The following is a 24,947-nucleotide window of genomic DNA, read 5'->3' as shown; positions in this document are numbered from 1 at the left end:
GTTACAACACAAAGAGGCTAAAGTAGTGGTGGGGCCCTTTGCATGTCTGTGCCCAGAGGACCACTGTCTCATAATCTGCCCAAGTTCGTAATGAATCTCAGCTAAAGGCAGTTGACCAAAGTGAACACAGCGGTTTTCAAAATAAAACCCTTCATTTGTCTGCCTGAATAAATCTCTTGGCCTAAAAAGCCTCTAATCAGTTTTGTCTGGAGCTCTCGCGTCCTAATTTTCTCCATCTCACTGCAGCGCTAACAGCTATGGAGGCGAGGGTTCTGAGACTCGTTCTCATTATTTGCTGCCAACAGAGCAACTCCATGGATTTGTCTCCTTGTTACATCATCAAAGGCAAACTGGCTTTACAACTGAACCGTCCCATAACCAGCAGATTACATCTGATTACCCACAGCCAGAGGTCAGCGTCTGGTAAACCATGAATCTACTGAGAGCGGCTGCGGATTTGAATGAGAAAATACCCAAAATTCAACTTCAAATGATTTTCTTAAAACAGAAAGGTGGTTTTAACCATCTTTTTTTTACATTTTAAAGGTAAAGTGGTGCTCTGCAGGAATCATAACGTACAAAGAAACATGACTTTATTCAAAGTAAAGTGGTAGTTTTATGTGTGACCCTCTTACTCATACAAACTATTTAAATGCCTGATGATTAATCATCTATATACACACATAAAAACATTTTAAATTTGCTAATTTTTGGTCAGTAAACAGCATAACTTGCAACGTACCCGTCAAGGAGGCGGGTCGGATAGAGAAGATGGACGGCGAGGTGGACAGGGGACATCCAGGTCCGGCGTCTCGTGGAGACGGGGGTCCCTCTGAGGGGTCCACCTCCTCTTCTGGCTCCTCCTTTTTGGTCGTGCATTTCTCCAGAGACAGCCGCAGAAGATCCAGCTTCTGGGAAGACTCCTGCACCCGGGACTGAGCCTGAAGGGAGGATAAAACATTGTGTTGTTGTGAACATTTTGGGATACAGGAACTGATGCTCCACTTCCAACTCAAACATGTTTTCCAGACTTCAAACTTTAATTTGGATTGATTTTGGCTTTTATTTTGTGCTTTTATTAATCATTACATTTTAGCTAATCAGTGTCCTTGTGACTGGAAACTAAACACAATCCAAAACTTTATTTTCATTCCATATTTTACATTTTCAATCATCTATATTACTGGTTAAAAGTCCAATAACAAACTCTTGAAACTTTGCTTGTGTTGTTTGATCTATAATACAGTTAACGTCTGGATTTATTTTTGTCAAATTTACAGAATAATAATTTAAATCAGTCTAAACTAAATCAGATACTTAAAACATGATGCAGACTTGATTACACAACCCAAATAAGTTGATTTGGAGTTCTGCAAATTGATTCTTATGCATGAAGGAAAATGAATGGAAACCAATAGAAGACAGGATGCTCTGGAAAAAGATCAACCGTTAAACATACAGAATTTGTAAGAGGAAAGAACTTGTAAAAGACACCAGTGTGGTCCTTAAAGGTTCTTAATGTATTATCATGTCATGTCCTGAAGCTGTTTTAATGATCTAAAGGCTGTTCCAGATGATTCTCCATCATGACAATAAGTTAAGAGGAAATGTTTTTACAGGAACATGAACAAGGTTTAAAATACTGAATCTGAAACTGATTATCAGGGGAACCTTAATGTTCTCAGTAGACATCTTTCTCTGTAGCTAAAAGTTATGTGGGTATAGAAAGTCTTATAAAATAACACTATACTTAGCATATCTTTTGCACACCAGCCTGTATTAGTCCCTGGACTCGAGCTATAAGATAAGACAGATTGAGACTCAGACCTCAGCCAGTGCCTTCTGGTCCAGCGATGAGATTCCCTCCAGCTGCTTCACCACATCTTTGGCCAGCGACAACGAATCCGTCTCCCTCTGCATGTAGTGCTGCAGCTCTGCCAGACGAGCATCCACAGCACTGACGTCGACCAGAGAGATTGCTGAGAGGAAGAGAAGAGTATTTTTAGTGGGATGAGCGACGCGTCCTTTTTTCATTTCTGCATTCAATATTTATAACGCTGAAGTGAGACCCCTTTTTTCCCTCTAAAATGTCACTGTGCTCCAGGCAAAGGTCTTCACATGACAGTTTTTTATGTTCCTGGCATTTAGCTGACACTTATCTGAAATGTTTGGAAGCTTTAAAAGGCATAAAGGATAAAGAGAAATGACTTGGGAGAATATCCTTTGAAGTTGATAGACAAGCAGTTAGATAAAAAAGTATATTTCTTTTGCTGCTTTGGTGATATTGACTTCTGAATGTCTTGTTTTAAACATTTTATCCATTTTTCATCATTACTTTTACTTTTAAGTGGTGGAAATCTGCAACAATTATAATTTTCTGAACTGTAAACATGTTGACATTGTTTCTTTTTATTCAAATAAATAAATAACTAATTCTGTACCTAATTTTTTAAAATAATTCCTGCTTATGCCTGTAGGGCGTGAAGCATTTTACTAGTGCTGCTAAAAACAGCAGAAATGTAATATCTATTTTGATTAGAAATGTGCTGCTTTTCCTCCATAAAGAAGATGAGAATTGTGAATCTTCAACGTTAATTGTTTACATTTCTTTTGCATTGATCATATGTATTATGTGTATTTTGTTTATTTTGCACTGTGCTGCAAATGCTGCACAACAACTTCCCCTCGGGATGAATACAGTTTGATCTTATCTCTAAAGTTTTATTTTTGTTACGTTTGTTTTTAAAAATGTTCACATTTAACTGACTCTGTGAATCAAACCGCCTGGTGTAGTAGACTTCAATTCCCCCACAGATCACAACATCATAAAGAATCAATGAGAGAGAACGAGGTCTGGGGTCAGGGAGAGACAGACTTTACTCGTCTCCTATTTCATGTCCTCTTTTACTTTTCCAAGTGTTACTTCAGAATTACATGTCACGTTTACTCTCCGGTCTCCACTGCTGCTGCAAGAGTGGTCTTTGATATCAGAACATTCTGCTCAGCGTCTCTGAACTTGACCTTTCATTTCTGTGGAAATGCTTCTAAAACGAGACATAACTGAAACTAAAATAATACATGTTGTGCAGCTTGTTACCACATGACAACCAAAAGCATTGTCGAAGAAAGGAAAGCTAACAACATACGTGGATTAAATCAGCAGAAAAAGTAAGATAAAGATTGTCGATATTTGATATTTTTGAGCTCCATCAGAGAAAAAAGTTTAAGAAGCTGTTATTTGGAGGGTGTTGCAGCTACAATTTCACAAAGTATTCACACCAATAACCTCTTTTAACTTTACCAAGCACTTCTCACCTCTTTTCACCTTCTGACCACCAAAAACAAAAGTCTTTGTTAGTTTTGACCCCTTGAAACCGAAGAAAGACAATCATTTTTTGACACTAAATTATAATTTTTTAAAAGAAATAAAATAGTACAACATATATTAACTGCAGGGAATGATAGAATAGGTTATCAATACTTCAATTTCCAGTCTGAACCCTGATTATATTTAGTTCAATGATAGAGTTGAGCTTTGGAGGAAAATATCTGGTTTTCAGCCTTAAAAATGCATTACAGTTGTATTATCACAATACTTTGTTGTCTGTTTAGTTTTTTTTTATTATTTCTTAATCTCTGGTTTCCTCTTCTACATTTAGAAAGTCTGACTGTAAACAAAAATCCATGAGTTGTGTCACAGTCGTGTTGATTATGTTGCTACTGCTGACAGACAGATTATGTACATATGCATGATTATAGATCGATCAAGAGATGATTTAATGCCACTGAAGAGCATCCAAGAAGAAGGAGGAAATATCCCTCATTTTACATAAAGACAACAAATTGTGTGATTAATTAAAATATCCAGTGCATCATCCTGTAAAGGGGATCATATCCCGTGAACTCTGACCTCCATGAGTGGTGCTGTCAGGGTTTCCGCCTCCATCCTTGCCAACGCTTCCACCGCCGCCGCTGCTGCTGCTACCGCTGCCAGCCTGGGTGACTTTGATAATCTGCAGTCGGATCAGCTCGATCTTGGAGCGGCTATCCTGCAGCATCTGCTGAGCTGTAGACAACATCTGATCCTGGATAACGACATCACATCAAGAGAGAGAGAGACAACAACAAGCCCTCCACTTCATCACCACACTTTGACAAGTCAGCCGGGACAGGAAGAGAGAGAGAGGGGGGGGGGCATGATTTATCATAACAAGTGGAGCAACATGAACGGAGTCATTCCCATACTGGACAGAAACAAAACAAGTGAGCAAAGAAGAGATGCATCAGATTAGGGATGACTTTGCACTTCACTAACCTCGGGGTGACGCTCTCGCTCCTTTTGCTGAATAGAGGGACTACTTTCTCATCCTCCCTGGAGGTGGAGGAGGAGGAGGGAGGACTTCTCAGGGTTGCACCTCCCCACCTTCACTATATCCTTGAAACACAAGAGATGTTATGGTGCGTTCACACACACTCTGATTGTCTCTCTCTCTCTCTCTCTCTCTCTCTCTCTCTCTCTCTCTCTCTCTCTCTCTCTCTCTCTCTGATGATGCAGCTCCTACATCTTGAGACCTGGACCACACAGGCTGTCCTCCTGTTTGTTTTTATGCCTCCGTGCAGCCTCCTCTGCAGCATCCCCATCCCACTGCATCCTCGTCCTCCTCTGTAACCGAACCCCCCCTCCCTCCCTCTCCTCTCTCTCTCTCTCTCTCTCTCTCTCTCTCTCTCTCTCTCTCTCTCATCCTCTCTCTGTCTCTTTTAGAGAGGGTTTCTTTCTGCAGGAGAGGGGGAGTTCCTTTTCTCTGACAGAGCTGGTCTGCCCGCTCTGGGCTCTGCATTGGCCGCTGCGTGACCACATGTTTTCTGTGCCGTCGCCGACCAAAAAAGAATAACACAGAGCTGCTGCTGCTCTCTTCGGGACGAGGAAGAGAGCAGCCTGCATGCAGTGTTCAGAGGGGGGGGTTAATAATCAAATGATCCTAGATATTTAGACCAGCATCGTGGATGTTTACAAGCCCTGCATGTGCACTATACTGTCTGTTAATTGCATGTTCTCAGCTGTGTGTTGCCGTTACAAATGATGATTGACATTGTTTGGGCTCAGATTGATTTGAAAGACAAGTTACCATGTAAACATGAAAGGACACCAGTGGAAGTGGAAGAAGTACTCAGATCTTTTATTCTATACCATACTCTAAAAAAAACAGTAAAAGTTCTGCATTCAAAATCTTACTTCAGTAAAAGTAGAAATATTAGCATCAAAATATACAAAAGTACTCATTATGCAAATTCCCTAATCAGTTGTTGTATTTAACTTTTTTTTAATGTAGTTGATTATTTATTACTTTATTTATTTACCTTACTGTTCCATTGTGTTCCATTTTGCACTGGTGTGAATATTATTTATTTCACACTTAATAATAGTTATTCTGTTGTTCATGTTTATATTTTTTATTCTATTGTTTTTTTGCTATTCTTCTATTAATATTTGATGAAACTCTGGCACAAGATTTGTCTTAGCTTAATCTTTAATAACACATGATAATTTAGTAGATTTACATTTCTTTTGCATTGTGTTCATTTGTTATTTGCACGTTTTGAATCATCTTTATCTTTATTATGTGTATTTTGTTTATTTAAACTACAAATGCTGCACACCAGTTTGATCTTATCTCTAAAGTTATATTTTTGTTACATTTGTTTTTAACATTTTTCACATTTAACTGACGAATCAAACCTGCAGTAGTCGGTTAATATTTTGTTTTAATAATAATCTAAATATCCAAAGTGAAGCTTTCAGATAATAGAGTGGAGTAAAAGTACAGTAATTATCTCTGGCATGTAGTGGAGTATGAAGTATGAAGTGGCTTAAAATGAAAATAAAGTGAAGTACAAGTACCTCAAAATTGTATACCTGCTGGTACAGTTCAGATGTAAAGCTATAATTTACACATAGACACAATGAAGTAATATGATAAGATAAAATAAGATAATCCTTTAGTAGTCCCGCAGTGGGGAAATTTACAGGATTACAGCAGCATAGTGGAGTATATACAGTATATATATATATATATATATATATATATATAGTGGATAGTGCAAACAAGAGACATAGTAAAAAACAAGATCAAAACAAGTATTATAAATATGTAAATATAATAAAACAGCAATAATAATAACAATGAACAATAAAGAATATTAAATATAAAATAGCAATAAAACAGTAATAATTAATAATAATAAAACAATAAAGAATATTAAATATAAAAGAAATAATAGCAATAAAACAGTAATAATAATAATAAAACAGTAAAGAATATTAAATATATAATAAGTAAAAAAAACAGTAAAGAATATTAAATAAGTAAAAATAAAACACAATAACTAAAATATTATATATACAGACATAATAATTGTAGTATTGCACAGTGTATTAATATGCAAACTACTGGACTTTAAAATGTGTTTTTTTTGCGTTTAATTTTTCACTAAAAGAAACAATTAAACCCGGACTCGTGTGCACTGCCCACCAGAATGAGGTTCCTCCTGTCTGACATTCAGCGGTTCTTTTTTTTTTAACTGCGCAAGTGCGAGTCGGTCCAACTGACGACGTCTTAAATAAATGTAATTTTTGTGCGGCAATTAATTAAAAAACATTAGATAAAATATACGTGCTCATTTCGAGGTGTAGTTTATATGTGGTGTAATTTTTAAAGAGGAGAAAGAGGAGTAAATCGGTCAAATTAAGGCTGAGTAGTGAGACCTATTTTGAGAGGCGGAGCTCGCGCTTCCCTCCGTTCGGCGAGGCGCGTTCATAATGAAAAGGAGCGCGTGAGCGGCGGTTGGTGTGACTTCCTCGCTCATCACGCACACGCTACATTGTGTTGGAAAGCAAGCACGTTGTTGGGCTTTTTCTGCACGCGCTTGTGAACTTTGCGCCCGAAAATTTCTCCTTGGTTTTCAGGGAGAAACCAGATTTAAAAAGCTACGAGCTATTTTCTTTCTCAGGCGTCTTGTAAGTTACGAAAAACATGTCGGCCTCGGCGGCAAAAGTGAGTAAAAAGGAGCTGAACTCGAACCATGACGGAGCGGACGAAACCTCCGGTAAGAATGGCGGCCTCCTCTATTCAACCGCCATTTTCTTTACTTTCTTCTTCTAACATTTCATTTGCGTTGTTGTATGTTATTGCTTAGATTTTTTTTGCCTCAGGGACCTTCTTTTGTGGTCGACCGTTGGTTGCAACGGTGGTCGCGCTCGTGTTCACATTTCTGATAACAGCTAGCTAGTTAGCTCACCAAGCTAACGCATTTATTAGCATGCCTGCTGTTGTTTCAGTTCAGACCGGTGCTGAGAGGCCATGTTAGCTTAGCATCATCAAGCGTGGCTCAGTTGTGTCGTTGGCTACTGACTTAGTGGCCGTGTGCAATGCTGGAGGATCATTGTTCTGCGCATCGTTGTAAAAGTACATTTGATCGACCTACATATTAAGCATTTATATTATGGTGTTTGATAATCTGGCAATTTTGGCCATTTCTTGCGGGCATTAGTAGTTAGCCAGCTAGCTAATGTTGTTGTTGTAGTGTTACCTAACGCTAGCTTGACGACGTTAATGTTTTGTTACTGGTGGTCCAAATGCATTTAAATCCACTGGCCCTTCAATCAGAAAAGCTAGGCCATTATTATATTTAGACAAACGGTAGCAGGACTACACCATACGAGCAACAGTTTGACAGTTAATGGGGGTATTGGATTGTCCTATAGCTCAGTGTCTCTCTCTCTGTCCCACATTTAAACCACGCGGCCTCGTCGGTAGCAGCCGGCAGGAAACTGAGAAGTCTTGAGCCGCGAGAGCTGCAGCCATTGGCCGCTCGTATTAAGCCCTGTATACCTGGCACGTGTGCCGTAATATATCGCAAACGAACGCAGGATTAATTTAGAAAGATAGATAGATAGATACTTTATTAATCTCGCAAGGGGAAATTTGTTCGCTACAGCAGTCATTTATAAAGTCAGGTAAAGCGGAGTAAAAAGAGTATAGAAATGCACAATATATACAATAAAATACCAGTAATAAATTGAAATGTAAAACAAATAAACAACATATACAGTGAAATACTATAATATTAAATTAACTAACTAAACGATATGTAAACACCCAAAAATAATATTGGGATTGGCAAAACATCTCTCACGTGGACCTTTAGTAGTGTTAGGAAGTGCTTTAAACTTAATTCCGGGCACAAAAGCAACTCAAATTGATGGAAAATTAACTTGATTTTATATATATTTTTTAAATGCTTCATTTTGCATGCGTGCACAAGTTTAAGCAAAGTTTGTATTGATAATAACATCTTTTTCTTTTTCTTACACCAATCCTGACTAAGTCATACGTTTTGCAAATTTTGTAATGCATCTCTTTCTTTTTTTTCCACAGAGAAAGAGCAGCAAGAAGCTATTGAACACATCGATGAAGTTCAAAATGAAATTGACAGGTACAAAGTCAAATTATTTGTGGCTGTAGTGCTGATTTTCTGTCTGTCAGAAAACTCAAAATTGATGATTACTGCACATTTAAAATGAAGAGGAACTAACTAGTGAATTCAGATGCTTAAATCTGTTTGCCATGAAAATCTGCACCCTCTTGGTGTACTGTTAAATTCCCCTGTGCCAGATTAAATATACTTGAAGTTGTAACTGTTTTTTAATTTGATTTGTGATATTCTTTCTCACTTTTATAGGTTGAATGAGCAAGCCAGTGAGGAGATCCTCAAAGTAGAACAGAAATACAACAAACTCCGTCAGCCATTCTTTCAGAAGAGGTCAGAACTGATCGCCAAAATCCCCAACTTCTGGGTCACCACGTTTGTCAACCATCCACAAGGTGAGCAACTCAACACCAGCTTTTTATTGTCATCATCTTCTTTTTTCCTTTCTCCACACTGACAAAAGAGTAATTTGGACAGTGACTAAAGTCAAAGTGTGGTCTGTATATTATTTCCCCTCACAGTATCTGCTCTACTGGGAGAGGAAGATGAAGAAGCACTTCATTACCTGAGCCGAGTGGAGGTGACCGAGTTTGAAGACATCAAGTCAGGCTACAGAATAGATTTTGTAAGTAAAGACACACACACACACACACACACACACACACACACACACACACACACACACACACACACACACACACACACACACACACACACACACACACAGGTGCCAAGTGTTTTTGTGTTCTTACTCTTCTGTCTTTTTTTTTTGTCTTCTAGTATTTCGATGAAAATCCGTACTTTGAAAACAAACTACTTTCCAAAGAGTTCCATTTGAACGAGAGCGGAGACCCGTCTTCAAAGTCGACAGAAATCAAATGGAAATCAGGAAAGGTATGTGTAGTAAACTAGATGGGTAGTTAAACTCAAAAGCTTCTCTTCTTACCTGTAACCAGTTAGATGGCATTCTTATGATCATCTTGCATAATTAAAAGTGTTGTACAGTGCAGACATCTTATTTTTCTCTGTTTGTAGGACCTGACTAAGCGCTCTAGCCAGACACAGAACAAAGCAGGAAGGAAGAGGCAACATGAAGAGCCAGAGAGCTTCTTCACTTGGTTCACTGATCACGCCGACGCCGGCGCCGACGAGCTCGGAGAGGTCATCAAGGATGACATCTGGCCAAACCCCCTGCAGTACTACCTGGTATGTTTAAAGTTAAATGTATCCTTGGCTGCCACGTCACACAATAAGAAAACATCCTTTTAAGCTGCATGTTTCATGTGTTTGAGACTTTTTTTACGTGTGGAATAAAAGTGCTAAAAAGCGACTCTTTTATCTCCAGGTTCCTGATATGGATGACGAAGAGGGTGAGGGTGAAGACGATGACGAGGACGAGGAGGGTCTGGAGGACATAGACGAGGAGGGTGATGAAGATGGAGAGGAGGATGAAGAAGATGATGGAGAAGACGGAGAGGTAAAGTGATGGTGGTGGTATACGGATGTCTCTTTAAGAGGAGCTTGTCTTCAACCGGTCACTGACTTTCTGATGTCTTGTTCTTTCAGGATGACGAGGGAGAAGACGACTAGAAATAATATCATCTACTCAGACCCTAAACCTTCTATTCCCCGTTTGGTTTTTCCACTCGTGTTCGGGAGCAAAGGTTTTAACTTTTTTTTTTTTTACTTTTTTTTATATATATAAATCTGCGTGTGCTTCATTTTCCATTCTGAAGCCTCTTCACCTCGTTGGTGCCATGTTATGTTCTTCTTTAGACTCATCTAAGGCCAATGGCACTTTGCCCTGAATTGTGAGTACCATCCCCAAAGTCATCTCAATAATAATAATAATAATAATAATTATTATTATTAAATAAAATAAAAATAGAATCAGCACGGCGTCCTGAGTAGAGTTTGAAGAAGATTCACACAGAATTCCTCCAGTTAAAGGTTGTGGTAAAATGAATTAAAGCCATGGTGTAGTGACCCAGCGCTAGTTAACCTCAATTTCTTTATCCCCCGTTTAATTTCCTTATTTTTTTTCAGTTGGGATGTTGATCCCTTGAAAGAAACTTGTTTATTTTTTATTTTTTTTCCCTCTATGTGGTTAACGAGTACCAGCTCATTCCTTTTGACTTGTAATGTTTTGGGGGAGGGGGGAGGGGCAGGAGTATGTTGGTTATTTGGGGAGAGTGGTTATTTTGACACCATTTCTATGGGACTTTTTTTTTTTTTCATTGTATTGTTTTACAGATATCCATGAGATTTGAAATGACATTTTTAATAAAGAACAAAATGGAAAAAAAAAACAAGCTTGTAAATTTTGGCCCCCTACTGCTTCATGGGTAAAATAAAATAAGACCTGTTGTCTCATAGAAGTTGCATTTTTAATCACCTTTCATTTGGGTGGGTGGGAAAGAAACTGTTTTAAAATTTGAGGTGTAAAACTTTCTTTGTTACAATAATAAAACTTACTGTGTTTACACGTGTGGGAGTCTTCGGAGTGGGTGCATAGAAATTTATTTACAAAATTTTAGATTTAGGTAGGAGGAAAGGCACCTGGGTTAATCGTACAATCAAAAGTCCCATCAGCTCTTGAAGGATTTTGGAGTCACAAGCAGGCTGGAAGCAAAGTCTTCTCTTAGTAGACGCTGGGTGATTAAAGCCAGGAAGGTGTGCTCCGACTCCTCAAATCTCTTTTCTGTGATTGTGTCTGGCCAGTCAGTCGGCTGGAAGGCCCAACCTGGATGTTGGCGATAGAAAATAATCAGTTATTAGAAACACAAAGGTGACTTACGTTTATAGGCACCATATTATAGAAATAAAATTAATTCAGCAGTGGGAATCAAGCAAATGTATTTTGAGAACCATAGTCTGCATAACTTTTTATTTGAGATACAAGATTTGTATTTGAATATTGCAAATACACATTGCCACGTATGTATACATCAAATTGTATTCAGTATTTCACAAATACAATTGGATCACTACCCTACATTACCATATGCTTTGTAAAAAGTGAACAAAATGGGCATAAACGTCTAATTTTGTTTTTATTTATTGGTGTTTTAAGTGAAGTCTGTCTCAGCTCACAGTATGGAGACTGTAAACTTCCATTAACAGAAAATGTGTTGTGGCACGATCGTGGGTTTGTACGCACCTAAATGAGTTCTACACCGTGGACAGGTGGCCGCCGTCCACGAGAACCCTGGGAACCAGGAGAAGTGTTTATTTGCAGGCCAGTGCTGGGTCACATCCGCCTTTCTGAACGTTATCACTTCAAACTGGTGTCCGTGTGGGTTCTCGAAAAGCTGGACGTTAATCCTTCGGCCCCCGATCGACGTGTCGTTGCGGCTGGAGAGCGCCAACCGGCTCGGCACGAAGTGGATATCCGTCCCGACCGCCAGCTCGTGGCCGCACGCCCTGCACAGTAGCAGGGTAGCGGCGCTGCTGGTGCCCCCCTCCGCCACAGCTGCACACGCCTCACCGGGCCGGTATGCTGCGGGATGAAACAGCAGTGCGAACGAAATAGACTGCATTATTAACCTCCCCAGCTGCTTTACCAGCAGCCGCAGGCTCCGCTTGTGCATGATTGTTGCCCCTCACGCACATGGAATCACAAACTAGCTTAGCTTAAACTCCTAGCTAGTTGTTTTTAGCTGAAGTGAGCTAGCATCGATGGGTGTCGCTTCAGTATTAACATGCCAATCAAAAGTACACCAGATTCATCACTCAACGGATCAAGAAGCACTAAAGCGTAGTGGCCATTGTTATACTGTATTGTGATTAGTGAACGTAAGAAGTGTCTAGCTTAAAAATAATTGCGTTAGCTTGCTGCTAACTAACGGCCGGAAGTAAGCGCCAGGCACAGCAACCGGAAATGCAGTCATCTCAATCATTACCTCCTCTAGCAAAAACTAAACTGCGCACATTTCACTTTACAGTCACAAAACAGTCAAATTGATATTTATTCTAATAGAAAGGACATTTTAGTTGTACTTCAGCTGCATTTATACCGTTAAAAATGTTTTTATGTGGTAACCACGGTGTCCTCCATTTTGGTTTTCGTAGTGCTCCCTCTGATTTTAGAGTAAGAAAGAGAGAGTAAAACAAATGAACAGTTGAATTATATATGATATACGTTGTTTGTAAGGAGATGGAATAATATGTGCGTTTTAACGGTTGCTTTAAACACCACCCGTTACTTTCAGTGGTCACCACGGGCAACGCTTATCGTAAACTCGCCTCCGTTAATCACAGAACGGGATACTGCAAACGAGCCAATCAGAGGGCTCGTTGTTGTCGATTCAAACAACCGTCCGCTCCACAGACAAAACGCCGAGATTTATCATGGAAACACTGGGTCTTAGTTGATTCTGAACGGGGTCTGAATGTTGTAATGTCTCGAAAAGAATGAAAACCCGGGATTCACCACCGCCGGTTCACGTGCACGTACCGGAGACCATACCTGTACACGTGCACATGAGGATGAGTCCACAGGTTATTCTTTTACCGGTTTATTATACTGGAAATATTGTTTTGACGATATATGAATGAGGATACACTTATATATATATTTATATATATCCAAAATAACGCAGACTAATGTTACTTTATTTTGTATTTTACAGAAAATTTGTGAAAATCACATTGGTGGGAGAAGTACTCAGATATTGTACTCAATATACCTCAATGTACAAATACTCTACTACAAGTAAACGTCCTGCATTCGTTTTACTTGAGCTAAAGTACAAAGTCATCAAAAGATACTTGAAGTATCAGAATGTTATAATGCAGAATACATTATTTCACAATAATAATTATTACTTTATACACTGCGGGGTATATTGTGGACCCCCCCCCCCCCCAGAGATCAGTACAGTTTTATCTTAATATATAATTACATTCATTTTTGTATTACTAAAAAATTGGTAAGTGCTTTTGTTAGTTTCTTTACAGTAAGTTGTACTTTTTCCCACTTTAACATTTAACAGTTAACAGTTAAATAGAGTAAATTATCACTTCATTCATGTGTTTCTTTACCTGTGGAATCCCTCCTTTTTGATGCAGAATCGGACAAAAGAGTCCCAGGTGAGGGGAGAGGGAGGGAGGCCGAAGGTGCGGACGCCGTGGATTCCTCCAGGAAGACTGTCCTGCAGAAGAGACGTGGGCTCCTACAAGTGTCAGGTCTCTTCACAGCGTTCATGGCTCACTGCAAGGCTTTCAACTAGAGCTAACAATGTATATGATGGAAAATTAACATGATTTTGGGAGAGATTAAGGGATATTGTGGCAGGAATTTGCACTGAAAGAAAACAATATAAAGAAATACTAGATAGCATTATTGGTTGCTGTTTGTAAACACTTTAAAAGTACTTTAAATACTTCAGAGCTTGAATATCCTTTCCCTTTAACAAGAATATTTTCAGCCCCTGGTTTGATTGCAGATACTACAGATATGTATTTTGTACATTGTTGATGTTATACATGTTGTTGTGAGTTCTGTTTGTTTGTGTCTTGTGATCAGAGAAGCAGAGCGGAGCATCGATCAGAAAGTGGAGTCGGACATCGACGTGATGATGAGGATGAGGAGGAGGAGGAAGAAGAGCTCGCTGCAGTATCTAAAAACCTCACCGTCCTCCTCAGAGAGCAAGAGAGCATGCGTCATTTAAAGAAGTAAGAGTTTGAAAATAAAGCCCACACATTTAATAGTGTTGAAAACAAATTAAAGTTATGTACTTTTTATTTAGCTTAGCTCAACTTATCTTAACGTATTGTATCTTATCTTAACTTAACTTAACTTATCTTAACGTATCTTATCTTAACTTAACTTAGCTTATCTTAACGTATCTTATCGTACCTCTTATCGTACCTCTTATCAAAATGTATCTTATCATATCTTATCGTACAGTTTATCTTAATGTATCTTAACTTATCTTATCATACCTCTTATCGTACCTTGTATCTTATCTTACCGCTTATCTTAACGTATCTTATCGTACCACTTATCGTACCTCGTATCTTATCTTACCGCTTATCTTAACGTATCTTATTGTACCTCTTATCGTACCTCGTATCTTATCGTACCGCTTATCGTACCTCGTATCTTACCGTACTGCTTATCTTAACGTATCTTAACGTACCTCTTATCTTATTGTATCGCTTATCTTAACGTATCGTATCGTACCTCTTATTGTGCCTCTTATCTTATTGTACCTCTTATCTTAACGTATCTTATCGTACAATTTATCTTAACGTATCTTATTGTATCTCTTATCTTATCGTACCTCTTATCTTATTGTACCTCTTATCTTAACGTATCTTAGCTTATCTTATTGTACCTCTTATCTTACCTCTTATCTTATCGTACAGCTTATCTTAACGTATCTTATCGTACCTCTTATCTTATTGTACCTCTTATCGTACCTCTTATCGTACCTCTTATCTTATTGTACCTCTTATCTTAACGTATCTTATCGTACCTCTTATCGTATCTTATCGTATCGTATCTTATCGTACAGTTTATCTTAACGTATCTTATCATACCTCTTATCGTACCTCTTATCTTATCGTACCTCGTATCTTACCTCTTATCGTATCGTACAGTTTATCTTAACGTATCTTATTGTATCTTATCGTACCTCTTATCTTATCGTACAGTTTATCTTAACGTATCTTATCATACCTCTTATCGTACCTCTTATCTTATCGTACCTCGTATCTTACCTCTTATCGTATCGTACAGTTTATCTTAACGTATCTTATTGTATCTTATCGTACCTCTTATCTTATCGTACAGTTTATCTTAACGTATCTTATTGTACCTCTTATCGTACCTCTTATCTTAACTAATCGTATCGTATCTTATCTGCTTACAGGTCAGATTCTCGGGGTCAACACAAAGAGACCGACGTGCTCCTCAGGACGCTCGTTGAAGCAGAAATCGACGGCGTAGCGGTCGCTAATCAGCTGACAGCGCTGAAGGAAACCATCGACAGCCTCTCTAAGGTATGTCTGGAATGACAGAAGCAGGATGGATGGAGGAGGGCTTCTTTTTGCTGTACATGATCATGTTTTTAATTCATCTTTTATAAAAAAAAATTAAGGCCAAGCGGCTGTCAAAGTTGCACGCAGCGTCACTGGGACGGCAGCAGGAGTTGCTGCTCGAGAAGATCAAGATGTTTGACAACACGAATCGCAGCCTTCGAGAGCTCCTCAGAGAGTGGACTGAATACGAGGTACAGGAAGGAGGCAGGAGAAGCAAGTCAAGGAGAACCTAATGTCAATAAGTCTCACTGGTATTTGCATGCTGTGTTGTTCATCCACAGAGAGACTCACCGGTGTGGTCGGAACAGAGAGACGCCTTAAAGAAGAGATTGACTGACAGTGAAGCAGAGAACATTGTGAGTAATTATCACCTGGTTATAAGTTGTGGGACGTTATCTTCAGCCTCCAGACATCTCACGAGATGCTTCCTGTTTTTCTGCTTCTCTTCCAGAGACTCTTGGCTAAACTCACCAACAAGGAGAAAGAGGCCTCTAAGCTGGCCGTGCATTTGGACTTTGAAAAGGTTTGAAACTTACCATCAGATTTAGTTCACGAAAAAACATTTACACAAGTTGTATTCTGTCATTGCTCGGTGGAAAAACAGGTTGATATCTCTCACACACCTTTTAATTAGGGATAGTTCAGATGTGTTGAAGTGTGGTTGTACGAGGTACTTAAACATTGTAAGTGTTTTAATACAGTAGATGGAGTGTGGACATATTTTAGACTCCTAAAAGCATCAATATCAGTCTAAGTGTACGCTGTCAGACAGACCTTTATGACGGAGAACTGAAGCTGTTTTTCTCTCTTCAAAGCCACAAGACTCAATTGATTAAAACAGTAATTTTACCTCTAAACATCACATTTATCCCTTTTTAAGCTTCAGGTGTTCACAAATAAATAAACTCCCCCTCACCTTCTGCTTCTCTTCTTTCTTGGCAGGACAACGTGAAGACGACGGAGGAGCTTTCAAGAATCCTGCAGTCGACCCGCGACCATCTGGAATCTGAGCTGAACAGAACGGAAGCAGAAAAAGTCCACCTGGCCACTCAGATTCAGGTCTTTTGTTCACTAACACGACAAGTCAGTGGTACTAGATCAGTATCCAGTATGGTGCGATGTCATATATGACGAGGATTTTAGAAAACACTCTGAAACAAACTGTAGCACATCAGAAGCAGGTTTTTTTTTTTGCTGAGTAGGTTAAAACTTAAACTTACTATACATACGAAGAATAAACTATTTCCATAAGTTCTTCATAGCTAATCCTGGAAGTAGTATATTAAGATATGTATTGTCAAAGTGATGGTAATGAGGAAATTTCAACCCTTCAGAGGATTGTTTACCTGATAAGATACATTATTCTTTTAATCCTCTCTGTAGCAGGGTTGCACTAACTGAGCAATAAAGGAGCTGATAAAGTTCTGCCTGTTCTCGTTATTATTTAGTTTTATACAATGTTCCATGTGCTTTCAGAACAGGCTTTTTGTCATTTTCAGACTGTTAAAAGCAGCATACAAGGGCCTTTTATTATCTTTAAAAGCTCTACCACGCTGTAAAAATACTCTGTTAGAAGTAAAAGTCCTGCGTTTGTTAATTGACAGTATGTATAGTCAGGAAATGTACTAAAAGTATTAAAAGTAAAAAAACTCAATGCAGAAAAATACAAAAACTGAATAAAACAAATAAATAAGATTTAAGATTTAAATAATTTAAAGGAAAAGCAGCAAATCTCACATTTGTTCAGCTGAGACCATAAATTCTTTTGTTATTTTTTCATGAAAAATGACTTAAACTATTAGCAAAATACTTTGTTAACTAACTAATCGTTTCAGTTGTACTTATATTTAAACTGTTGGATAATTTAATTTACAACAAATCATATTTAAGAAGCTCTTTGTATGTTTTTTGTTAAAAAATCTTAAAGGAACTTCAAGCTGTCAAATAATTAGCGAAGATGTAGTGGAGTAGAAGTACAAAGTACCAGGAAAAGAAAATACTCAAGTAAAGTACAAGTACCTCAAATTTGTACAGTACTTCAGTAAATGTACTTAGTTACATTTCACCAATGAAACATGTGAATGTCTGTGTTGTTCTCTGTGTGTGGAGCAGAGGATGCAGCAGAGCCACGAGCAGCAGCAGGAGGAGCTTCAGGCTCTGCAGGAGGAGCTGCAGACTCTGAGGCAGCGGAGAGAGGAAGAGGAGGACGAGGGGCGTCAAGACCAGGAGGTGCTGGCCCTGCTGACCCAGCAGGCCGAGAGAGCCCAAGAGTCCACCAGGCAGCTCGCTGCAAAACTGCAGGAGAAGGTCAGTATTCAGAAGTATCTCAGGTTCCACACCACGATGTCTGACTCGCGTGTGACGGGCAGAGATGAGTCGTGGACACAGAGTCCTGGTTCCTCGGGATGTTCCGCAGACCTCTCCGTGGTTTATCCTGTATGCAAATGAGCTTTCATGCAAATCAAGTGGAGAGGAACTTCAGCCAGCCTCTTGGGTCAGCAGCAGTATTCCAGAGAAACACACAAGTGGTTACACGGTTATTCATTGTGTCATAGTGACATCAGAAAAACACAACAAAACTACGTCATATGTGGAGGATGTAGTTTTACAGTACAGACAGTAGGATACAGTGAATACAATAGTATTCGTTACATACAGTAGGATGCAGTGAATACAGTAGGATGTAGTACAGACAGTAGGATACAGTGAATACTGTAGGATGCAGTGAATACAGTAGTATTCTGTACATATAGTAGGATACAGTGAATACTGTAGGGTGCAGTACATATAGTAGGATACAGTGAATACTGTAGGATGTAGTACATATAGTAGGATACAGTGAAAACTGTAGGATACAGTACAGACAGAAAGATACAGTGAATACAGTAGTATTCTGTGCATATAGTAGGATACAGTGAATACTGTAGGATGCAGTGAATACAGTAGTATTCTGTACATATAGTAGGATGCAGTGAAAACTGTAGGGTGCAGTACATATAGTAGGATACAGTGAATACTGTAGGATGTAGTACATATAGTAGGATACAGTGAAAACTGTAGGATACAGTACAGACAGAAAGATACAGTGAATACAGTAGTATTCTGTGCATATAGTAGGATACAGTGAATACAGTAGTATTCGGTACATATAGTAGGATGCAGTGAATACAGTAGGATGTAGTACAGACAGTAGGATACAGTGAATACTGTAGGATGCAGTACATATAGTAGGATACAGTGAATACAGTAGTATTCTGTACATATAGTAGGATACAGTGAATACTGTAGGATGTAGTACATATAGTAGGATACAGTGAAAACTGTAGGATACAGTACAGACAGAAAGATACAGTGAATACAGTAGTATTCTGTGCATATAGTAGGATACAGTGAATACAGTAGGATGTAGTACAGACAGTAGTATTTGGTACAGACATGTTGGAGGGAATTAACAGTTTCTCACCTGTTGAGTTTGACTTTACTGTGAATCTTTTCACTAAATGATCCAGATGTGAAGTAACCTGACCGTCTATATATTAATTAGACAACTTGTGTATTTTCTTTGAGGAGTCCCAGTTGGCTCAGGCTCTGTCCACGTCCAACGACTGGTGCCGCCTCCACTCTAAAGAGTCAGCGGCTAAAGGACGTCTGGAAGAAGACATTCCTGCTCTCAGACTGTGAGTATGTGTGAGACAACATCATGATGTGTAAGGCCCAAAATAAACATTTACACATTTTACTTATAGAGGCGTTTTCATGATAGAATTTAGATTTTTATAATGCAAAATATTGAAGAAAGAATAGTCACATATGATGTTGCCTCTGCAGCAGTTTTTAACAATTATTACTTTTTTATAATCTAGATTATCTAGTTAAGAGAAAATACTTAGAATAATTGTTACTTTTTTAATTTAAAATTTCTTAATAATTATTACTTTTTTAATTTCATATTTTTTAATAATGATAACTTTTTAAAGTATTTGTTTTTAACAATGATTGCTTTTTTAATTTCAAATTTTTTTAATAATAATAATTTATTTTATTTACATTTTTTAAATAGTTTTTATTTTTTTAATAATTATTACTTTTTTAATGCATTTTTAAAAATAATTATTACTTTTTTATTTTTTAATAATAATAATTTTAATTTTGTAATAATTCATATTTTTTAATTTTTGTAAAACAATTTTTTTTTTAATTATTACTTTTTTAAGCCCTATTTTTTAAAACAAATAAAATATGGTTCTAAAACAAATAATCTTTTACATTTTTTTCTGGTTTATTCTAGTCAGTTGTTAAATTATATATATATATAATATATTATAATATAATACATATCTATAAATTAGTAAGTCATATAAGAATAAAATGTATAAAGAGTGAAATGTGCTGTGAGTGTCACAGAAAACACATTTTTGATGTCATCATGAAGATATATATTTATGGATTTGGAAGACACATAATTTGGAAGACGACAGAATAACTGGAGCTTCAGCTGCTTCCTTCTTCTCACAGTCAGGTGAGCGAGCTGAACTCTAAGCTTCATTCAGCGGAGGAGAGGAGTCGGGCGGAGAGGGAGGAGCTCAGGGATCAGCTCCATCATCTCAGCGCTGGAAACGCCTCCACGAAGCTGGACAACCAGAGACTCAGGGTACCTTTAATTAAATACAACAATCTACAAACACTACGTCAAATATATTCCATGACTACGTGTTCAATGGTGATGGAAAACCTAGAGAATTCATTAAATTTGAAAATAGCAGTTTTGGGTGGCGGAGAAGTTTTTGAAAATAAAAATACCCAGAGAGTTTTATCTATATTAGATCTATATTGTTTAAACAATACTTTAATGTTCAGGCAGATCAGTTACATCCCTGTTCTCTGACTGGACTAACATCAGACTTTTGTTTTTATTTTTTATATATGCAGAGAAAGTATAGTCGTGAAAATGTGCCTTAGAGTCTTGGAAATTAATTGCTAAAAATGTGTTTGAACCCTGTCAGTAGTTCCTTTTCATCGACATGTATTAAATCAAAATACACTATTCTCTACATTATGATAGCTGAGTGTTTATGGATGTTAATTTGGTCTATTGGATTTATTTTGCAGCTCTTAAAAGTACATTTTTTCAACAAAAGTATGACAGAAAATATTGTTAAATTGTCTCTGTTCTAGCAGCTTCTTCTTCTTCTAATGTTGTATCTTATTTGATCACTAAATGAAATGTGGTTCATTCATCATATTTAGGGTCAGCTGACGTCCTCCGAGGAGAAGCTCCTTGATCTGCAGTCTGAAGCCCGTCGGCTGAAGTCGTCGATCAAAAAGCACGAAAACCTGGTGGAGAAATACAAGAAGAAGGTAAAGTCACACTCTCAGTTTACAATTGTTCTTCCCTTTCCTGTCCAGTGAAAACCACGTATCTCCAGATGTGTTGATGTTGAATGTTGAAGTGTTTCCTTTATGAGATGAGAACATCCTCCTACTTCTTCAGCTAAATAAACTTTTTAAAAAGCCTCTCGGATCAGCTGGAAAATGCATCGTCACAAAGCTGAAAACAGGCTGTTTTTTCTTTTTAGAGATGGTAGATAATAAAACACTGTCAGGGAACATTTTACTGCACTATCAATGATTTTACTTGACATACTTAAAGTACATTGTGTGATATTACAAATATACTTTTACTTAAGTAAGGTTTTGAATGCAGGATATCAACTTCTAACAGAGTAGCTTCACAGTTAGTACTTTTACTGAAGTTTTACTGTGACATAGTTCTGATAACACTTGCATACTTTTACTTAAATGTGCAGTACTTTTACAAGTAGTGGATTATATTCACAGCATGGTATTAGTACTTTTACTGAAGTGTGCAGTACTTTTACTAGTAGTGGATTATATTCACAGCATGGTATTAGTACTTTTACTGAAGTTTTACTGTTACAGAGTTCTGATAACACTTGCATACTTTTACTTAAGTGTGCAGTACTTTTACTAGTAGTGGAGTATTTTCACAGCATGGTAGTAGTACTTTTACTGCAGTAAGGGATCTGAGTACTTCTTCCACTACCGTGTGATTTCAAAGTGGATGTAAAGACAAACCGGTTTCTGCAAACATGCCCTTTTTTTTTTTTTGCAAATAAATCACAAAAAAACCAAAAGCTCTGATCTCCCTTCAGACCCCAGAGGCTGTTTGCTGTGTCAGTAGTGACGTCACACTTCTCTGCACAGGTGCAGCAGTTACGTCTGGAGTCGGAGGAGCACCGCCTGAAGCTGGAGGCGACACAGGAGGAGGCGCGGGAGGCGAAGGTGAGCCTGGAGAGGGAGACGGAGCAAGCGAGGAGGGAGCTGCTGGGCCGGCTCGGGGAGCTGGAGGCACTGCCCGACCGGCTGAGGAGGGCAGAGCTACAGCTCCGAAGCGCCCGGCAGGAGGCCGACGCCCACGAGAGGAGGAACGCGGAGCACAACTCGGCCCTAGCCGAGGTCAGACACAAGGTACTTAAAAAACCTGGGAGGTTTGGTAGGGCTTTGAGAGTTGAATAGAAGGTTTACTTTGTTGTATTTCAGCCGTTAGTTTGTTAAAATCAAAGGTTTTTAACTAAAGTCACAGGATCTGGAGAGATGACGTCTGGAGTTATATAGCTTCTTAAAGGGAAACTTCTTTTATTTTTGTGTTTAAGTGATTAATGGTGACAGCAGTGACAGGAGGAGGATTTCTATCATAACCGATGGTTACATGTGTTCCTTCACAGGTGGAACAGCAAGGCACTCAGTTGGAGACATTCCAGCAGAGGAACCTGCTGCTGCAGGAGGAGAACAAAGTTCTCAAGGAGAAAATACACAACTTGGAGAGGTACAGACACTTAGAGACAACGGGCAACTTATGAGACAATGAGCACAGACATGCAAAAGGCCAGGACATCTCTCCTACACAGGAGCAAGACTCACAGACTACATAGTTTGTAGTTGTTTTGTGTCCCTTTGTGATAATTTTTAGTTTCTTTATGGTGGTTTTTCCCTGTTTCATAGTTGTGAGTTGCTTTGTGTTCTCTCTGTTTCTTGTGTTTTGCACCCTTCTGTAGTTGTTTTGATGTCTTTGTAGTCTTTTTGTGTCACTTTGTAACTGATTTGTGTCTCTTTGTGTTTGTGTTCCCCATTTTCATAGTTGTTGTGAGTCGCTTTGTAAAGTTTTTGTCATGTTAGTTGTTTTTTACCGTGGTTGTTTTGCCCCTTTTTATAGTTGTTTTGTGTCTCTTTGTAGTAATTTCATGTCTCTGTCGTCTTTTTGTGTCTCTTTGTGGTCATTTTGAGTCTCTTCCTGGTTGATTCGTGTCTCTTTGAGTGACACTTTGGGTTCAGTAATCCGTCCATAGCTTACAGAACTATCTTTGAAGAATAATATATACATTTTGAGGTTACAAAATCAAAACTCTAATTTTCCAAACTGATTTTCTCCAACTGATTTCTGTGTTGTCTATCGCAGGAGGTTGGAGGACATGATAGTGGAAAACAAAGCGATGTCTCAGGCTCTCCCGTCTAAGGAGGCGACTATCCGCAGCGTTCAGCAGCAGCTGGAGGAGAAGACGCGCGAGTGCAGCGTCCTGTCCAGACAGCTGCAGCAGACTCTGGACGACGCACACAGACAGGTCTGGACTTCCTGTACACTCACTTCTTTCACCATGTCCTCCAGCGTCCACGGAACAAAACGTCACTTGACAACTTCAATGTTTGACTCTTGTCACCTGTTATAGTCCCGACCATTTGCTCATTCACCTCCATGCTGCTTCTATTTTTCTTAGTGCAGTTAAAGCTTTTCTGACGTTTTAGTGAGAGTGTTGTGGAATTAAAAATTCAGATACTGAAGTCAAATTGGGGCCGGCTCGACACAAACACACAGGAATAAAAGTCAGGATTTGTTTTCTTTTACTCTTTAAATAACTTTTTATCGCAACTTTCATACAAGAATTGCAGATCAAAGTGCCAACCATAAGAGTCCATAAAAACACGTCTTATGTCTACAATCTTAAAGTAGAATAATTATAAATAATTGTATTTATAAGCTATACATCTCTTAAATATACAGTAATATTGAATTAGCTTACTCTTTGATGTTCTCCTAAGAATATCAGGAAATGCTGTTAACATGATCTATGCTGAGTGTTTTCTTATTTTATACGTAGTGAGGAAAACTTAAACTCAACCAGTTTTCCCTCCTGCAGGTGGACGACAGCATGCAGAGGGTTTTGACCAAAGAGAGAGCGTCTCAGTCTAAAGCTTTGGACCTGCAGAGCCAGCTGAGCCGAGCGAAATCGGAGCAGAGTCAGCTACAGCGAAGCAAGGAGGAGGTACGGCACGATGTCCGTGTTTTGTTTGAATCTTTTTACATTGGACATACAAACTGTTGGTTCTCATCTGTTGTTTCTGTGCGTTTCCCTTCAGTTGGAGCGTCGTTTCCAGACTCAGCTGCAGAACATGAAGGACAGACTGGAGCAGTCGGACTCCACAAACCGCAGTCTGCAGAACTACGTTCACTTTCTCAAAACCTCATATGGAAACGTGTTCGGTGACTCTTTGCTTGCGAGCTGACCAGCATTCTTCCATTCCCAAATCATTGCGGCAGACCTAAATGAGTTTTATACTATATATGAAAATAATAAAATGAAGTACTCACATTATAGTTGCCTAAAATGTATTTATATGCTCTTGTAGAAATAATGTCCTGCATAACTCTGGATTCTGATGATTTCTTTTTTTCAAATCTTCCATCTTTCATGTCAATTGAAAACGTTTTCACCTTTTGACAAATGTATAATTGTGGTTCTGATAAAACACATAATAAACACCCTACTTTTTATTGAAGTTGAATTAGAAATACTACCAAAATAAAATATTTGTGTCTTACTTATGCCAAACCCCATAAAGAACTTTAATAATTCAAGACATTCTTGCTTATTCTGAAACATATAGAACTATAAGAAATACATTTTGGATATTTCATAAATCACTTGCGTCTGTTGTTTAACTCGCTATCTATTTGATACAACAGAATCGTGTTAAATTTAAATGAAAACATTTATAATGTTGTCAGGGAAAGTATGCTGTAACACTGCACCATGGAGCAGGCAGACATATGTAAAACTATTACATTAAGAGTATAATGCTGGAGGACTTTTACGCAGAATTTGGCCACGTGTCGTATTGCAATCATATTTGAAGTTTTAGTGTGACAAATGTGTGTAAATACAGCAAACAAATATTAAAATATAAATAAAAAATGCGGGACTGTAATATTATGGTTTCCCCGGTTGAGTCACCGGATCAGAAATGCTCTCGTTATTAAAATAAATATTGTAGTATTACAGTATTTACATAATTTAGGTTGTATCGCGAGGAAATACTATTTATTAAAAAAATAAGTT

The 24,947-nt window shown here is 38.3% G+C and overlaps 4 protein-coding genes across 5 annotated transcripts in view; 2 read left to right on the top strand and 2 right to left on the bottom strand.

The window, feature by feature from the left end:
* Positions 1–4,647, bottom strand: part of LOC137879855 (serine/threonine-protein kinase N2-like) — a 30,481-nt gene extending 25,834 nt beyond the window's left edge. Inside the window, exons 1-4 of the mRNA XM_068720786.1 lie at positions 4,316–4,647; positions 3,911–4,085; positions 1,828–1,979; positions 743–941 (exon numbers count right to left, since the gene is read on the bottom strand). Coding sequence (XP_068576887.1) covers positions 743–941; positions 1,828–1,979; positions 3,911–4,079 — 520 coding nt within the window. The 5' untranslated portion in view covers positions 4,080–4,085; positions 4,316–4,647. The remainder of the gene's footprint in view (positions 1–742; positions 942–1,827; positions 1,980–3,910; positions 4,086–4,315) is intronic.
* Positions 4,648–6,826: 2,179 nt separating this feature from the next.
* Positions 6,827–10,976, top strand: seta (SET nuclear proto-oncogene a). Its single transcript, XM_068720783.1, has 8 exons — positions 6,827–7,104; positions 8,436–8,493; positions 8,740–8,882; positions 9,009–9,112; positions 9,268–9,381; positions 9,523–9,693; positions 9,833–9,964; positions 10,054–10,976. Exons 1-8 carry the CDS (start codon positions 7,032–7,034, stop codon positions 10,075–10,077), a joined length of 819 nt encoding a protein of 272 aa, XP_068576884.1. The 5' UTR covers positions 6,827–7,031; the 3' UTR covers positions 10,078–10,976.
* Positions 10,977–10,984: 8 nt separating this feature from the next.
* On the bottom strand, positions 10,985–12,342 carry si:ch211-51h9.7 (uncharacterized protein LOC558400 homolog). Its single transcript, XM_068720785.1, has 2 exons — positions 11,648–12,342; positions 10,985–11,230 (listed from the first exon to the last, which is right to left on the bottom strand). Exons 1-2 carry the CDS (start codon positions 12,075–12,077, stop codon positions 11,076–11,078), a joined length of 585 nt encoding a protein of 194 aa, XP_068576886.1. The 5' UTR covers positions 12,078–12,342; the 3' UTR covers positions 10,985–11,075.
* Positions 12,343–12,351: 9 nt separating this feature from the next.
* Positions 12,352–24,429, top strand: LOC137879850 (outer dense fiber protein 2-like). 2 transcript variants are annotated; one of them, XM_068720781.1, is made up of 17 exons: positions 12,352–12,987; positions 13,558–13,674; positions 14,015–14,163; positions 15,366–15,495; positions 15,594–15,725; positions 15,816–15,890; positions 15,986–16,057; positions 16,477–16,593; positions 17,647–17,841; positions 19,102–19,211; positions 20,050–20,185; positions 20,782–20,892; positions 21,760–22,023; positions 22,281–22,381; positions 23,012–23,174; positions 23,748–23,873; positions 23,968–24,429. In XM_068720781.1, the coding sequence occupies exons 1-17, from the start codon at positions 12,901–12,903 to the stop codon at positions 24,112–24,114; spliced, it is 2,232 nt and encodes a 743-aa protein (XP_068576882.1). In that variant the 5' UTR covers positions 12,352–12,900; the 3' UTR covers positions 24,115–24,429. The 2 variants fall into 2 exon arrangements, with proteins under 2 accessions (XP_068576882.1, XP_068576880.1); XM_068720779.1 differs by having other exon boundaries at positions 16,477–16,617.
* The last annotated feature ends 518 nt before the right edge of the window (positions 24,430–24,947 follow it).

Source organism: Cebidichthys violaceus, unplaced genomic scaffold (genome assembly GCF_023349555.1).
Source record: "Cebidichthys violaceus isolate CVI_PGR_0920_01 unplaced genomic scaffold, fCebVio1.0.p SCAF_26, whole genome shotgun sequence".
In the NCBI taxonomy this organism is placed as follows: Eukaryota; Metazoa; Chordata; class Actinopteri; order Perciformes; family Stichaeidae; genus Cebidichthys; species Cebidichthys violaceus.
The sequence above is the reverse complement of the archived record's forward strand: the minus strand, read 5'-3'. Positions and strand labels throughout refer to the sequence as shown.